The 18,693-nt window shown below is 39.5% G+C and overlaps 1 protein-coding gene across 3 annotated transcripts in view; it reads right to left on the bottom strand.

Annotated features, from left to right (window-relative positions):
- CCDC7 (coiled-coil domain containing 7) overlaps positions 1 to 18,693 on the bottom strand; it is a 336,376-nt gene that overhangs the window by 109,522 nt on the left and 208,161 nt on the right. For all 3 annotated transcript variants that reach the window (XR_014818070.1, XR_014818072.1, XM_084980435.1), the window contains 3 exons: positions 16,342 to 16,452; positions 3,726 to 3,812; positions 837 to 947 (listed from right to left, as the gene is read on the bottom strand). Coding sequence is in view for 1 of the 3 variants with exons in the window: in XM_084980435.1 (XP_084836561.1) it covers positions 837 to 947; positions 3,726 to 3,812; positions 16,342 to 16,452 (309 nt within the window). In the remaining 2 variants the exon portion in view is untranslated. The remainder of the gene's footprint in view (positions 1 to 836; positions 948 to 3,725; positions 3,813 to 16,341; positions 16,453 to 18,693) is intronic.

Raw genomic sequence — 18,693 nt, 5'->3', positions numbered from 1 at the left:
AAGGCACAGGTAGTGGCCTCTAAGTGGCCTGCTCCTTAGAGGTGGACTAGTTTTCACTCAAGTGGGCCCAGACAGAGACACCACCCTGCAAGGACCCAGTGCCCTTTTGGCCCAGTAGCTCTTGGCTGGCCCATCAGTACACACAAGGCAGAGGTACTCTAGTGAAATTCCTGGGCATGATATCTAAGGGGCAATACATCTCTTTCCAGAAGAGAAGACTGTCAAGCTTTGGCTATTTGACTCTGACAAATGAAAATAGGCCCAGCAATCTGTGGGACTCTTTGACCACCTGCACTCTCCTTTTCCCATGTGGAGTTCAGTCCGTGATGATGTCAATCTATGGTATGGGGTTACCAGGACGGCTGCCTCCTTCCAGTGAGGGCACAACCAGGAGGATGCCCTAGAGACTCTCTCACAGGCCTCCTATCCCCATCTGAAGTTTGAATCACAGATCTCAGAAACATCAGTTTGCCACTGGAACCTGGGGCAAAAGGCTGCTGCCATTGGTTAGAGCATCGGTTGGGGCTCTGTACACACATCCCCTGGAATTGGCTGAAAAGCACGCTGCTTTGAAGAGACAATTATTCACCTGCTATTGGGCCTTGGGGCATTCATCTTCTGGTCACAAAACAATCTTAAGAACAGAAATTCCAACCAAAGCGTATCAATATTTCCCCTTCTTTTCCTAGTTATCTCATGGTATTTGCATATTAGTCAAGATATAAAATTTCCATAAAATGTTTGCTCAAATATATATATTCGTGAACCTAAATAAAAAGATCTTCTGACGAGCTTACTTCGAAAAATTTAAAGTGCCCTGTGATTTTTGTACTTACTAGTAAGCTTTTCCCCTTCCTGAGAGATTTGTTTCTTCACTTCGATTTCTGATCTTGACACTAAGTCTTGATGCTCAAGTATGTGAGTTTCATCTGGAACTTCATCCTCAGCTACATAAAAAGAAGGATTTAGTCTCGCTAAATTCCAAAAAAGATCTACTGTGAAATCCCTGGATCTCAAATTTACAACAGGTGAATAGCAGCATGTGCTCTCATGCTTATGAAGATAGAAGTAGATTACCATAATGCTAGATTTGATGTAAAACTAGTAGACGAGTCTTAATGTGTGTATGGAAGGTATTTTATCATATCATTAACATTCCTAGACTTCAAAACATATTAACATTACTCTCTAGTTTCCTTAGTTTTAAAAAATATATTCAGTTAATACATATTCATACACCAAACAATGAAAATAAACATGCGCAGAGTTATTCATTACAGCATATTTGCAATTGCAAAATACTCAAAACCACTTAAAATATTCCAACATAGCTGGTTGGTAGACTAAAGTGACATGTGTGAACTATGACTATATGGACTAGGAGACACAATCATGTACAAACGGCTGTACCAACAGGTATAAAAACAATGAAAAAGATCCTGAAAAACTGATCTGGAAGCGTTCTAGGAAACAATGCTTAAGGGGGGGAAAAATCCTAAAAGAGAGAATATCTATCATTTAAGTAAGAAGGAAAGGGAATTTATTTTAGATGAGAGAGATACTTACGTTTATAAAATGAAATATGGGAAAAGTAAACCAGAAAACAATGCGGCTGATCACAAAAGTCACTGCAGATACTGCTGGCTGAGTTGTACCCGGGGACTAGTACTTGCTCTGAGCCTGTCTCTAGCTCTGAGGATTAGTCTATGATACAGTGAGTTTCTGAGAATCATGTCTCATGAAAAAGAATCCAGATTTCTCAGTATCAACTGACCAGCAACCTGAGGAGACTACAGGCACTCCACCGTGGAGGAGCTACACTTGTTAATTTCGTGAGGGACAGTGGCACCTTGTTGTCGGTGTTAGGACAGACTGCTTCTCAGTTTCCTGAGAGGGGCCAGGGTGTCCATGAAGGACAAAGAAGGGAACTGGGATAAAAGAACAAAAACCCCTGAGACATTCTTCTCCCTCTTCTGACTGACATTTGACTTCCGAAAAAGTCCAGCCACTCATGATGAGCTCCCTGCCCATTGTCGAGATACCCAGCCTATGTGACTCAAGGAAGGGATAGATGGACTTTCTACCAGGCACCATCTGGCCAGGTAGTGAGCCATGGGGGCCAACACACAGCCCCACAAGAATCAAGACGGTGATGACATAATTACTAATACACATGCTATTCCCTTTGTGCCTCCCAGTGATCTTAGTGTGAATCAGGGAACTGTGCCTACTTTTACCCAGAAAGCTTGGCTTTTAAAAATAAACAATATTAGGGATTAGGTCAAGGTCCCCATGTCCCCAGTGTCATCTGAGGATGTATGCTAAGTCAGAGTTCAAAGAGGCAGTGGTGGGAGATTGTATTAACTTGTTGCCAATTTTATACTAGTTTACCAATGACTCATTTTCACAACTCTGGCACCAGGATGAGAGGAAAACAGTTAATGCCCTTTGACCCTTATTTACACCTGACCATGACATGATGTGTGTGTGTGTGTGTGTGTAGGGGGGGTCCATTTGGGCACGATCAACCTCTATTTCATATGCCCCACTACTGAATATTTTATTAGTATAGATATGTCTTCTGTGTGAACTGCAACTGGCGTCAGCCCTAAGTCCCGATTGGCACTGCTGCAGTCAGGGCCGTTTTAGTGGGGCATGTAGAAAAGTGTAAGCATATCAGACTACCAGGGCCTAGAGATTTTATACTAGTTTACCAATGACTAGTCTCCAAAAATAACTACTAAGCAAACAAACAAACAAACAAATTACTTCCCTCTTTGCTAAATTTAAGTACCAAAGTTCTCCGTAAGATTATTTCTGTCCACACTGATGATCAAGATCAGCTGGCCTTTGTGTAATAGGTTGTAATATACCTTTAACATCCTTCCACAATGCCATGAGCAGGAAGAAGTCCCACTCCCAGATAGAGGACCAGCCTTCCTCAGTAACAGTGACATCCTCCTGGTGACTCCAGGTACATGTACTACCCCAGAACTGGATGCCATGATGACCCACATCTTAGCAACACAGCTGGGTCATTATAAGGGGCATGGACAAGGACCTCGGAGCCCAAGTGAAACCTGTAGGAGCATGTAATGTGTGTCATTCTAGAGGAGACAACTGCCAGTGTTTGTCTTCTCAGTCCAAAAAAATTCAGAGGAGGCCCCCAAATTTTTGGAACCCTTCTGGTTCTCTTACATTCCCTGCAATGAGATCGTATGCAACCATCTATTAAGTTAGCAAAAAGGCCTCTACATTTGAGCAAATCTCAACCAGCAGAATGCTCTGGAGGCCATGCAGCAGGCCTCTCAGGTAATGCTTTTCCTTGGCCCTCTGATTTGCGACTGAATTACAGCAACTTCTTTGTTCACCAGTTAGAGTCTTTGGCAAAAGGCAATTGCACAATATTGTGGATTAAATAGGATTTCTAGATGCCCAACTTCCTGGAGTTGGATGAAAGTACACATCTTGTGAAAGACAATTAATTATGTGCCTATTATTGGTGTTAGTGGGTATTGAATACATGACCCATCGCTATGAAAAATATTACAATCAGAAATATTGACCAAATGTTATGAATACTCTAGCTTTTATCCTCTAGTTATCTCAGGGAATTTTCACTTTAGAGCTAAGTGTAAAATATACAGTAAAATACAGATTTATGAAGCAAGGAGAAAATCTCTGGTTGTAATTCATTTAAAGTTACCTGCAATTATTATACTTACTGAGTCTTTTCTCTCTTTGTTTCTTTACTTGCATTTGAGTTTCTGACATTGATTTTTGATGCTCAAGACTAAGATTTTCTTCTGATGCTTTTTCACAAGATACATAAGAGACATATTTAGTTCACTGAATGGAAAAATATACCTATCATAAAATCTTTATATATCAAGTTTATAACAAGTCTATAGTACCACTCCCATTTTTCTGAAGTTATAGCTAAATTTTAATGCTAGATCTGATAAGATTGTGGGAAGAGTTTTACCAGATGTGTGTTTGAAGCTTTCTTATTATCTCATAAACATTTCTAGGCACTATATATAGCTTATATTTGTCTCTATTTCTCCTATGTTATTTATACTTTACAGATCATGTAGACTTCATGGACCAATCAAGAAAATGCCTATGTACAATTTGCTTATACATTATTTGTAATTGCATAAGAATGTGCATACATGGGAGATAGGATGAATAAACTAATACATGCATATAAACTTTATTATGGTAAATAGCATGGAACAAACAGCTGTATGTTAGATATAAAATGAATCAAATGAACCTCTGTAAACTGACCTGGAGGGACTCTGAGGAGACAATATTGAATAGGAAAAAAAAATCTCAAAAGCAGAAATGTTGTATAGTATCTTTTAGGTAAGGGAGAAGGGAAAATAAGAGAATAAGTAAGAAAAAGAGGGAGTTCCCACTGTGGCTCAGCAGGTTACAAACCTGGCTAGTATCCATGAGAACTCAGGTTCGATCCCTGGCCTCACTCAGTGGGTTAAGGATCCACCACTGTCGTGAGCTGTGGTGCAGACAGCAGACGTGGCTCGGATCCAGTGTTGCTCTGGCTGTGGTGTAGACTGACGGCTGCAGCTCTGATTCAACCCCTAGGCTGGGAACTTCCATATGCTACAGTTGTGGCCCTAAAAAGCAAAAAAAGGGAGAGAGAGAGAATTGAGAGTACTTATCTTTACAAAATGAAACACAAGTTAGATAGAAAACAATGTAGTTGGTTACCTACAGGATGAAAGAAAGAGAACTGGGGAGGAAATGGGACTCCTTTATATATACCTTTCTGTGTATTTTTTCTACTTATGGAAGCAGGTTCAGGTTCCACATGTTTCAAAAATAATTGAGGAACTAAAACTGAAAGCTAATTTAAAGAAATGTACCCACTGAAAGAAAAAAGAAAGCACTAATCCAAGTAACTCATCAGTACAATATTTGACATATACCCTCATGCACAGGCAAAGAGTGGAAAGACTGTAAACACAAGACAAAATGTTTTCAGTAGGCTTGTTTTTCCACACCTGTGTGCTTACAATGCCAAAACAATTTTAGAGGCATAACAAGATGGAACAAGTGAGTAAATGCATTATATTATTTAGAGTCAGGATTCACATAGTGAAAGAAAAGATATACACACATGAAATGGAAGAAGGCAGAACAAGGCCTGAGGGGATGAAGTAGAACTGAAGGTTTCCAAGATTTATCATGAATTCTAAATCTGTCTGCAGGTTTATATACACATATATAGATATTTAGGCTAATACATATGTATAAATATACAAATGTATATATTTAAAGTACATACATAAATATGAGAATGTGCTTAAGTAACTTGACTTCAGGCTAAATCTTACATGTAATATTTCAGGCACAATCATAGACAATTAAAAAGGCATTACCTGGCAGTTATGGGGAAAAGTTTCTCAGCTCAAGAGACATGATGCACAGACTGTGCCCTGCAGGCACTGGAGGCAGCTGCAGTCGTAGACACAGCCCTCCCTCCTCTGCCACACTTAGGCACACTGCATTCTCAGTCTAGTCACCTTCAACTGGAGGCCCCCTTAAGGGGGGAGGTGGACTTGACTGAAGCATTGTCCTGCCTAGCATACCTATGGGAAAGGGGATAGGGGGCAGGGCGCGAAGAAGCTTTTCTTAGTTCTGATTCAGTATTCAGGACATTTCTCTTCCCAGCCCTCCCACCACCTCTCAGGGACATAGGATCCATAGAACAGTAAGAGCTCTCTGTCTGGTGCTCCTTCACCTGTGAGAGGATCCTCTCCTACATCTCACACGTTTGCACTGATGTATCCAACCCTCAGTGCTGTTTTGAGGGGGGAAACAGAACATTGATACAGCTGGGCCCTTGCAGTTTAGACCCTTCTTTGTGCTATTGCCCTAAGGGAATAAAGGCTTAATTGTTACTTTTAGTTACTTGTTATTTTAATTGATCAAATAAAAAACTGGCACAGAAAAAGAAACCAAAAAGAAAACAAAAAGACAGCTTATAGAATGGGAGGAAACAGTTTCAAATGATGCAACTGACAAGGGGCCTAATCTTTAAAATATACAATTTACCCAATTCAACAGCAAAAAAGCCAACCCAATTGAAAAATGGGCAAAAGACCTGAATGGACATTTCTCCAAGGAAGATGTGCAGATGGCCAACAAGCACATGAAGAAATGCTCTACATCACTGATTATTAGAGAAATGCACATCAAAACTACCCCCTCACACCAGTCAGAATGGCCATCATTAATAAGTCCACAAATAACAAGTGCTGGAGGGGGTGTGGAGAAAAGGGAACCCTCATGTACTGTTGGTGGGAATGTAAGCTGGTACAACCACCATGGAGAACAGTATGGAGGTACCTTAGAAATCTATACATAGAAGTGTCATATGACCCAGCAATCCCACTCTTAGGCATATATCTAGACAAAACTCTCTTTAAAAGAGACATATGCATCCGCATGTTCATTTCTGTACTATTCACAATAGCCAAGACATGGAAACAACCCAAATGTCCACTGACAGATGACTGGATTAGGAAAATGTGGTATATATACACAATGGAATACTACTCAGCCATAAAAAAGAACAAAATAATGCCATATGCAGCAACATGGATAGAACTAGAGACTCTCATCCTGAGTGAAGTAAGTCAGAAGAGAAAGACAAATATCACATGATATCACTTATATCTGGAATCTAATATATGGCATAAATGAACTTTTCCAAAGAAAAGAAAATCATGGACTTGGAGAACAGACTTGTGGTTGCCAAGGGGGAAGGGGAGGAAGTGGGAGGGACTGGGAACTTGGGGTAAATAGATGCAGAATGTTGCCTTCGGGATGGATTAGCAATGGGATCCTGCTGTATAGCACTGGGAACTCTGTCTAGTCAATTATGATGGAACATGTAAGGTGAGAAAAAAGAATGTATACATGTAAGTATCACTGGGTCACCATGCTATACAGTAGAAAATATATATATAAATAAAAGATAAAAAATTAAATTAAAAAAAAGATAAACCAGAAAACAAAGTAGTTTGTTATGAAAGTCACTGTAGTCCATGTTCACTGAATTGCACTTGGTAACCACTCTTTGTGTTAAGTTTGTCCCTGACATTGATAGACAGCCTTCAAGATAGTGAATTTTTGAGGCTCATTTTTAATGAAAAAGTATGTGAAGCTCTCAAGATTGCTTTGCCAGTGACTTGAGACCACTTAGACTGCACTTCTCCTCTGTCATTAAGGAGGTAACTTGCTAAACCTGGTAAGGACCATTCAAAGGGCCACTACAGTGGCCACTTTGCCCAAGGAAGTGGGAAGGGCAATGATGTGAACACAATTCCTTCCCCTTCCCCAGCTCCTTTCTCAGGTTTGGTCTACCTATGATGAGTTTCCTGACACTGAAAAAGAAATGTTTTATTTTAACTAATCATATAGCTATCTAGAAGATGCCTGATGAGCCACTCTGATGGTCCTTTGGTTTAAAAAAGAGCAGCAAGAACAGTGGATGATGAGACTCGTAACCAGACTCAAATTTCCACTGTCATCTCTGCCACTGTTGCTCATTTCCTAGCTCCAATAAACTTCCTTACTAGGTGATGTCAAGTGGTTCACAAGACAAGCCAGATCTTCACTGACAAAGTTCAGAGAAAGGAAAAACCAGCAACAGATATACAATAATGTTTTGCCACTGAAGAAAGTGACCTAAGAGTGATAATAAAGAATCCAATTACGGGGGATCTGGTTAAGCGGTTTCCCAAGGAAATCTCTGGGTGTAGTTACTCAACAATGGTCTCAAAAGAGGACACTGACAGAATTCCCACCAAGGAAATCATGGCCAGGTAGCAGTTCATAGGTGACCCAACACATAGACACTATAGAGTCCAAATGATGACACCTATGACAAACACAGTTGCCCTTCCTTCTGCACTTCCCAGTGCATCTTGAGATGAATCGAGATACCTCCCAACCCCAATATATTACTTCAACTCAACCTCTCAGTTTTCCATATAAATAAAAATTAAGGTTAGGTCAAGCTCCTTATTTCCCCAATTGTGACATTAGGATGTGTGCTAAGGTCACAGTTCAATGAGGAGATAGATGAGAATTGTGTATTTGGGCCTTTGAACACTGATGCACACATGAATACGGTCTCTATAACCAATGACATTACAATGGGGAGGAAAGCGATAATGCTTACTGGTTTCTGGTCTGAGCTCACCAAATGGGACCTTCATCCAAATCCAGCCGAGTGTATCCTTACATGCCACTAAAAATCTCCATTGTTATGGCTTCCATTACTGAATGTATTACTTTTTTTTTTTTTTTGGTCTTTTATCTTTTTTCTAGGCCCACACCTGCGGCATATGGAGGTTCCCAGGTGAGGGGTCCAATAGGAGATGTAGCCTTGGCTATGCCACAGCCACAGCAATGCCAGATCCAAGCCACATCTCTGACATACACCATAGTTCACAGCAATGCCAGAGCCTTAACCCACTGAGTGAGGCTGGGAATCGAACCTGAGTCCTCATGGATGCTAGTCAGGTCCGTTAACTGCTGAGCCAAGACAGGAACTCTGAATGTATTACTGATATAAAAGTATTTTCTAAATGCATCTCACTTGCCTCTACCTCTAAACCCTGGTAGGAACTGCTGCATTTTAGGACCATGTTAGTGGTACATGTGGAAAACTAGGCATCTATCAGATTACCAGTGTCTAGCACCTTTACCATCACCAAAAAACTCATGGTCCTCATTGCTGAGCTTAATGAAACATAAGATCTCCATCAAGTTATTTCTCTATTTATAAGCCCTTTAAGTTTGAGTGTGAGGCCTTGGATGCCTAGAGACTCAACTGATTATCACTGTCCACAGTACAGCTCTGGGCACTGACATCACGAGCCTTGTGACCTTCATAGAAGTTTATTGCCCAAGCTGAGTGAGGTAGGTATGCAGCAACTGATATCACAAGTGCACTTTTTAACATTCTGGTTCACACAAATGGTCAGGATAAGTTTGCCTAATGTGGAAAGAGTTTCAGCATAACTTTAATGCCCTTCCACACACCTGTGACCTAGAAAAAGTTTCAAGATTGAGTCGTAACCTTCCACTCTATTGATGACAACTTCTACCAGACCCAGACAAGAGTACTATCCAACAAAGACCCGATTCTGTGATGGTTATGTGTGGCAACACAGCTGGGTCATTAATATAAACAGGTACCAGGACCTAGTACCCAAGTTAAATCCTTGCAGGCAAAGTGGAAAGGGGTACATTGTCTCACCCCAAGATCCAAGGGATGAAGCTTCTTCCCTTCTCTATTCCCAAAATATAAAGGAGGCCAAGCTTTTCCCCAACCCTTGCAAAGGGGCAGGCTTATTTCCCTCTCCATCACAACAAACACAAAGGACACTCAGTGTAGGTGTGTGTATGAATATGTGCGTGTACATGTACATATAAATATAATTATATATATGTTCAACTCAAGGCCAAAATCCTGGGTTTGATATTGCAGGTCAAACCAGACAATTACAAAGTCTCTATGTGACAGTTCTCTTTGGACAATACTTCTCACTCCACACCAAATGTGATGCATACCCAGTGAATAGCAGACACTGGAGGTAGTTGCAGTGGAGGACTAAGGCCCATCACACCATGCTCTTTTACACTCTAGATTCCTATACCTGGTGCTTCCAGCAGAGGCCTCCTTGTGAAAGGAGGAGAGGTCAGCTGATCACTGTACTTCTAAGGTGCCTGTATAGACCACTTTACCAGGGGAACTTGAAAATATTTTCCTCAGTTACTACGCAGTGTTCAAGACTTTTACACTCTTAATCCATTCTACTTCAATAGCCACAAGGCTCCTGGGGTCATAAAATGGCAAGGGCCTTTTGTCTGGAACTCCTTTAGCTATGAGATAATCTTCCCTCAACCCCTACTCCCATCTGCACTGATATATCTGACCCTTGCCTGGTTTGGTTCCATGGGGTGAATGGAACATTGGTGGAGCTGGGGCCCTTTTCTGTTTATACTCTTGCTCATACTATTGTAGGAAGTGAATTCCAGCTTATTACTTTCAATTTGGCTTGCTATCTTAGTTGAACAAGTCAAAACTGGCAGCTTTCTCCAGCAGACTGGCACAGAGAACAACGCAGTCAATAAAGTAAAATTTCTTTCTGGAAGGAGAACTTTGGTAGGTGCTAGTGGGACTCTTTCAGGGCATGCTGCTGGATCATTTGCAAGAGCCAAAGGGTCCCACAGGGCACATCACCAGTCAGGCTAACATGTCTCCAAAAGTGCTACACTGCGGTACTCTCCAGTATATTATCATTGTATTGTCTTTGTAATTCTGCTCACATTCTTCCAAGCCCTGATGGAATTAATGCAGTTAAGGACATGTTAGAGGAGCATAAAATTGTGAACCTACCCAATTACCAGCAACTAGTACCTCTGTCTCCCAAAAATCAGCCTGGGAAGAAAAAGAAATAACTGCCCTCTTTGCAGAGCTTAATGCAACAAAAGTCTCCTTGATACTATATTCCAATTCAATAAGTCAGTTGAATTGTGCACCTGACCTTGAGATCATAGATACTCAATTGATTTTGGCTGTTCAATCAAAGAGGATAGCCTTGGCCTCAGTGGTATCTGACATTGTGACAGTTGTAGAAACTTGTCCAGTGTGTAGGAACTTGCCTTGCAGCAATGATATCACAAATGTCCTTTTCAGTGTCCCTCTGAACAGGTATGATTCAGACCAGTTCATCTTTATGTGGAATGAATACAATTCACCACTCATAACCTTCCACATAGCTACCCAAATTTCCAATCTGTCATCGATGCACAGACCATAATCTGGAAAATATCCTATTGTCAAAGGAGAAACTAATTCTCTACTTTACTGATAATATCATCCTATTGGGTCCACAGATGGGCTACCCAGCAGAACCTGGATACCCTGCTGACACACAGGTGGCAACTTGCTGGATCACTATTACAGAAAATGTACAAGTACCCAAGTGAAGTTTCTGGACATGATCTATAAGCAGTAAGGTGTCTCACTGTCTCATTCCATGAAAGAAGAGTATCTTGGACCCTCCCTGCTCCAACAATTAAAAAGGAGGCTCAGAGGTGAGATCAAGATGGTAGAGGAGTAAGATGTGGCACTCACCTCCCACAAACACATTAAAAAAAACCATCTACATTTAGAACAATTTGCAGAGAACATCTACTTAATGCTGGTAGAGACCTCAGCTCCAAGAAGGGCAACAAACCCTCCACATAACTGGGTAGAACAAAAGAAAAAAAAAGAGAGAGAAAAGAGAAAAAAGAAGAAAGAATCAGGAGAAGACCAGCACTCTTAGGAGGGGGCTGTGAGAGAAAAGAATCCACACCCTGGAAGGCCAACTAACTGATGGGAACATCAGCCAGGATGGAGCAGGAAACTTAAAGCCTTGGAGAAAAGCACAGCAGGCTTTCAGAGGAAGGCAAAGTAGAGAGAGAGCTGGAAAGACCATCAATACCACTGCCTGGGACACCACAGCCTGAGACAATCAGGTGGGGGCTGGGCACTGAGACTTGGACTACAGAGGTCCTTTCCAGGAAAAGGACTAGAATTAGCTGTGTGGAGACAACCTGAGGGGCTAGGGACAGGTATGCCATGGGCTAGGTAGCAGTGTACCACAGCTGAGGGAGTGTGGGAGGAGGCCTGACCCTGCCAGAGAAGCAGGGTGCCACTGCTGGGGAGGTCGAGGAGAAGGGGTAGGACTGCCATAGGAGCATCTTTTTCTGTGCACACATAGGCTCTCAAGAGGCTGGGCACTTCTTATGTGGGCTACAGGGGTGGGTGCAAACTGCTGCAGCAGCCATCTTGGACTCTTGAGGTGGGTGTTGCCCTCCCACTAAAGTTCCCATAATAGGCACCCCCTATGGCTCCAGTCACATCAAGAGCGTTGCTGCCATGGACAGCCTTATAACCAAGTGCCACCCATTGCCCTCCACCCCTGGGAATACACATGCCCCATCATTACCACACCTGCACCTCCCTGAGGGTCACTGCCACTGATCAGGGCTCTGCAACTAGGAGCAGCCTGTGTCCCCATCTCCACATGTGTCCATGCAACCAGCCACTGGCTATAGGTGCTGCCCATTGCCCCCACCTCCCTAGAAGCACACACAGGCCATAAATCTGCACTCCTGGAATCAAGGAGATAATGGCCTGCGCACATTAGGGAAAGAGGCAGCAAACGTCCAAACAGCTAAAATACTACTACTACTACTACTATTACTACTACTACTACTACAGCCCTCACAAACTACCCAGGGACGTTCCTGCATAAAAACAGCTCTCCAAGACCACAGTAGATAACTGTATTCCCTAAACTCACAGAATAAGAAAAATATAAGCAAAACAAAGAGGCACAGGAACGATTCCCAGTTAAAAGAATGAGAATTCCACTGAAAAAGCAAATAATAAAAAAGACCTCTGCAGTCTAATAGACATCAAGTTCAAAAAGGACATAATGAAAATACTGAAGGAATTAAGAATGTATATCAACAGTAACACAGATCACTTTAAAAAGGAACTAGAAACTATAAAGAGGAGGCAAGAAAAGTTAGAAAATTCATTTGCAGAGATGCAAGCTGAGTTAAAAGCACTGAACAGCAGAATGAATAACACAAAGGAACAAATAAGTGATGTGGAAGATAGAATAACGGAAATTATCCAATAGGGACAGCAGACAGAAAACCAAATAAAAAACATGAAAGCAATATAAGAGGTCTATAGGATAATGTAAAGCATGCCAATCTACACATAATAGGGATTCCAGGAGAAGAAAAAGAAAAGGGGATTGAAAACTTTCCAAATCTAAAGGAAACAGATATCAAGATACAGGAAGCACAGAGGGTCCCAAACAAGTTGAATCCAAACAGACCTACACCAAGACATACAATATGAATGGCAAAAGTTTAAAGATAAGGAAAGGATTCTAAAGGCAGCAAGAGAAACACAAAGCATTAATTATAAGGGAAACCTCAGAAAGCTATCAGCTGATTTCTCTACAGAAACACTACAGGCCAGAAGAGAGTGGCAAGATATAGTCAAAGTTCTAAAAGAGAAAAATCCGCAGCCTAGAATACTCTACGCAGCAAGATTATCATTTTAAATAAAAGGAGAGGGGGTTCCCTTTGTGGCTCAGTGGAAACAAACCCAATTAGTATCCATGAGGATGCGGGTTTGGTCCCTGGCCTTGTTCAGTGGGTTAAGGATCAGTATTTCTATGAGCTGTGGTATGAGTTGCAGATGTGGCTCAGATACTGCACTGCTGTAGCTGTGGCAGAGGCTGGTGGCTGCAGCTCCAATTCAACCCCTAGCCTGGGACTTCCATATGCTGCAGGTGTGGGCCTAAAAATAAATAAATAAATAAATAAATAAATAAATAAATAAGTAAAATCAAATAAAAGGAGAAGTGAAGAATTCCTCTGACAAACAAAAACTAAAATACAGCATCCTAAATCCATTCTAAAAGAAATACCAAGAGGTCTCCTCCAAATAGGAAAGAAGTAAGAAGATACAGGATGGAGGGAATCACAATTGGAAATAATCACTTAAATTAGCCAAAACACAGATCTAAAAGAAAAAAAATATTTGTGAAAGTGATGATAAACACAAGGAGGAGCAAAAGGATAAATATGAAGATGTAAAAAAGGAATCAAAATCATGAAATGTGGGGAAGAAGAGTAAGAAAATCTAAACTTTTTTATTTTAGAATATGTTTGAGCCTATGACTGTCAGTCTAAAGCAAGCAGATATAGGAACAGGTTAACATATGTGAAAAACTGGACAAACACAAATCAAAACCAAATACATATTCACAAAAACCAAAAAGAAGAGGACACAAGCATAAAATAAAAGGAATCATCCAACCAAAAAAAGAAGGGAACAAAGGAGAAACAGAGAATCACCTGGAAAACAGGATTTAAAATGGCAATAAATACATATCTATTAATAATTACTTTAAATGCCCAGGGGATGAATGCTCTAACCAAGAGACAGAGTGGCAGACCGGATAAAAAAAAAAAAAAAAGAACCTGCAGTATGCTGCCCACAAGAGACCCACTTTAGGGCAAAGGATACATATAAATTGAAAGTGAGGGAATGGAAAAAGACATTTCTTGTGAATGGAAATGACAGGAAACCAGGAGTTGCAATACTCACATCAGACAAAATAGGCTTTAAAACAAAGGCCATAAAGAAAGACAAAGAAGGACACTATTTCGTGATATAAAAATCAATTCAACAACTTGTCAATATATGTCCCTAGTATAGAAGTACCCAGATATATAAAACAAATACTAACATACATAAAAAGAGAAACTGATGGGAGTACAATAATAATAGGAGATTTTAACACCATACTCACATCAATGGCCAGATCCTCTAGACAGAAAATTAATAAGGCAACAGAGATCCTAACTGACCCAATAGAACAGTTAGACTTAATCTTTTTAGGACATTATATCAAAAAAAACCCAGAATACACATTCTTTTCAAGTGCATATGGAACATTCTCGGACTGACCACATACCAGGGCACAAAACTAACCTCAACCAATTTAAGACAATAGAAATTATTTCAAGCATCTTCTCTGACCACAATAGCATGAAATCAGAATCAACCATAGGAAAAGAAATGAGAAAAAACTGACTTCATGGAAACTAAACAACATGCTACTAAAAACCCAATGAGTTAATGAGGAAATCAAAAAGGAAATTAAAAAAATACCTCGAGACAAACAACAAGGAGAACACAACCATACAAAATCTATGGGATGCTGTAGAAGCAGTTCTTAGGCAGAAGTTCGCAATGATACAGAACTTCCTAAAAAAAGGAAAATCTCAAATGAACAACCTAATCTACCATCTAACAGAATTAGAAAGAGAAGAACAAAGCCTAACGTCAGCAGAAGGAAGGAAATCATAAAGATCAGAGAAAAAATCAATAAAACAGAGAGTTAAAAAACAATAGAAAAAAATCAATAAAACAAAGAGCTAGTTCTTTGAAAGGGTAAACAAAATTGACAAACCTCTGGTCAGGTTCACCAAGAAGTTTATTTTTGGGTTATAAACAAATAAGAAATGAAAAATGAGATATAAAAGAAGAAAGAAAAGGGAGAAATCTCAACTGATAGTCCTTAAGAAAACACTATGAACAATTACATGCCAACAAATTTGACAATCTAGAAGAAATGCACAGCTTTCTAAAAACATACAGCCCACCTAAACTGAATCAAGAAGAGATAATTTGGACAGACCTAAACAGACATTTCTCCAAAGACATAAAGACGACCAGTAGGCATATGAAAAAATGCTCAACAACCCTAATTATTAGAGAAATGCAGATCAAAACTATAGTGAGGTACCATCTCACAATGCTAAGAATGGCTATCATGAATAAGTCTACAATAAATGCTGGGGAGGGTGTGAAGAAAAGGGAAACTTCTTTCCCTGCTGGGTGGGAATCTAAGTTGGTACAGCCACTCTGGAGAACAGTATGAAGCCTCCCAGAAAACTAAATATAGAACTACCAATATGACCCAGCTATTCCACTCCTGAGCATATATCTGACAAAACTATAATTCAGAAAGATACATGCACCTCTCTTCATTGCAGCACTATTCACAATAGCCAAGACATGGAAACAACCTAAACGTCCACTGACAGAAGAATGGATTAAGAAGATGTGGTGTACACACACACACACACACACACACACACACACACACACACACACACAATGGAATACTACTCAGCCATAAAAAGAACAAAAAAAATGCCAGTTTTAGCAACATGGATGGAACTAAAGATTCTCATACTGAGTGAAGGAAGTCAGAAACAGAAAGACAAATACAAATGATATCACTTACACATGGAATCTAAAATACAGCACAAATGAACCTATCTACAAAAAATGGAAACAGACTCGCAGGCATAGAGAACAGACTTGCGGATGTCAAGGGGGAGAGGGTTGGGAGTGGGATAGACTGAGAGTTTGGGGTTAGTAGATGCGAACTATTGCATTTAGAATGGATAAGCTCTGAGACCCTACTGTATAGCACAGGGAAGTATATCCAGTATCTTGGGATAGAACACAATGAAAGACAATATGAGGAAGAGAATGTATCTATGTCTATGCCTGGGTCACTTTGCTATATAGCAGAAACTGGCACAACACTGCAAATCAACTATATGTCAAGAAATTTTTTTAAAATAAAGACAAAAAGAAAAAGAGAAAAAAAGAATTTAAAGTTATCTAATTATACTTACTAATGAGCCTTTCATCTCCAGAAGATTTTTTCTTCTCTACCTGCATTTCTGTTTCTGACTTTGAGTCTTCATGCTTAAGCATAAGATTTTTACCTGATACATCAGCACTGCCTACATAAAGAGACACATTTAGTACATTAGACAGAAAAACAGATATATTGTGAAATCCTTAGATACCTAACTTAGGCGTTTCTCTCATTTTTATAAATACAAAATATAATAAATTACCATAATGCTAGACCTGACATAAAAATGGTGAGAACTTTAATGTGTTTCTTATTATTTCACAAATATTCCTTGGTATCAAATATATTTTATATTAGTCCTTACTTATTTTATATTATTTATAATTTAGGTTAATATATATTCATAGACCAAAGAATGAAAATGCACATGTAAATGTTATTCATTACACTGTATTTTTAATTTCAAAATACTCAAAAGTACCTAAATGTACTGGCATATGAGATTGGTTGAAATACAAGGTATATACTATAAGTTAGGGTATTATAAACTATAGTGTATAATATGGTACAAAGAGTTATACATAAAGCTCTAAAAGTAATGAAAAAATATTTATAATCCAACTTGCAGGGATTGTTAGGAGACAGGGTAGTGTAGAAAAAAATAGAGAAGCTATCAAGTATGTTTTTAGGAAAGAAAGAATAGGAAATAAAAAGAAAATATAAGATACTTACCTTTAGAAAAAGAAATAAAGGAAAGATAAACCAGAAAACAATGTAGTTGGTCACCAAAACTTGTATAAACCCTGCACGCAGAACTGGAAACAACTACTGTTAAATCTAAGTATGTTCCTGGCTGTGATGACAGCCTATGGTGCAGCAAATGTTTCTCAATTTTAATGAGAAACTAGGAAGAGCCCTCGGGATTGCTTTTTGCCCAGTGACCCAAAGAAACCATAGAGATTTGGATAGTTTGACTCCACCATAAAGAAAGTAATCCTGTTAAAATAAATTAGGGAGAATAGCACCTTTTCTGGTGTGTCACTGTAGGCCCCCTTCTTTCAGAACATTTTCCATGGCCACTTTATCCAAGAAGGATGAGGAAAGGGGCAGGTGGAAGAAACGTCATGTACATCTGAGACCCTTTTCTTTCTTTGCTAGATATTATTTTCTCTTGGACTCACATGGGCCAATTGTGGTTAATTTCTTGACACTAGAAAACTTTTTTGGACCATTCTTATGGCCAACTATAAGGTGCTCTTCAAGTCACCTGATAGTCCCTTGATCAAACAAGAAGTAAGAAGTAAGAAAAGCGATAAGACTGTTTACCAGACTCAGACCTAAGTTCATTTCTGTCACTCTCACCAGTTACCTGGCTCAACTAAGCCTCTTAATAAAGTGATGTCAATTGATTCATGGCACAATGCAGATTTGAACTGAAACTTCCAAGCAAAAGAAAAGCAGCTACTGGCAAGAAACTAACCTGAGTCAGAGTGATATGAAAATGGTAATTGGGTACTTACTCCTGAATCTTCTGGTTAAGGTATTTCCCAAAGACATCTTTGGGTCTTGTTTCTCCACAATGAGTCTCAAGGAGGAGATTTATAGGCTCTCCATCAGAGACTAGATAATGGCCATTGGGCAAGAACAGAGTCCGTATTAATGACAACTCCCAGGACTAATATAAGTAATATTCCCTCCAACTCTCCCAGTGAACCTTGACATGAATCAGAGTGTACCCCTACTTTAACCAAACCTATCAACTTTAAAAATAAACAGGACTCTGAATTAGGCCAAGGTCTCTATGTTTCCACTGAAAGTTTATTTGAAGAAATGATTTAAAAAAACTTTCCAAATTTGAAAAAAAAAAAAAGTGGACAAACTCAATAAGCTTTATGAACTTCGATTAGGAAAAACCCAAAGAGACCAACACTGAAACACAATATAGTCAAACTATAAGCAGTCAAAGACAAAGAGAAAAGCAACAGGTTATTTCTATAAGATTATAAGTGTATTTCTCAGAAGAAAACTTGCAGGTCAGAAGACCATGGAATGATACATTCAGAGTGCCAAAAGAAAAAAGCTGTCAACAAAGCATACACTTTTGAAGGGGAAATTAAAATTTGCCTTCACTTCAAAAGTGAAGGGGAAATTAAGACTTTCATAGATAAACAAAAGTTGACACAGTTCATACCACTAGATCTACCCTGCATGAAAAACGACATCAATAAATACAGTGGGAGGAGCTTTAAGAACGTATAGGTTTTGTGCCTGAAGTATGTACGTGATTGATGTTAATTTGTTACCAGTTTAAAATAGATTGTTGTAATTTATAGACTATAAATGTTATGGATACATGTTTATATCCCCTAAATTCACATGTTGAAGC

Source organism: Sus scrofa, chromosome 10 (genome assembly GCF_054392235.1).
Source record: "Sus scrofa isolate SSC_HxYL_T2T_F1_AM1 chromosome 10, Sscrofa_HxYL_maternal_Yorkshire_Landrace_v2.0, whole genome shotgun sequence".
NCBI classification, from domain to species: Eukaryota; Metazoa; Chordata; class Mammalia; order Artiodactyla; family Suidae; genus Sus; species Sus scrofa.
Note: the sequence above shows the minus strand (reverse complement) of the source record. Positions and strands in the feature narration are given on the sequence as shown.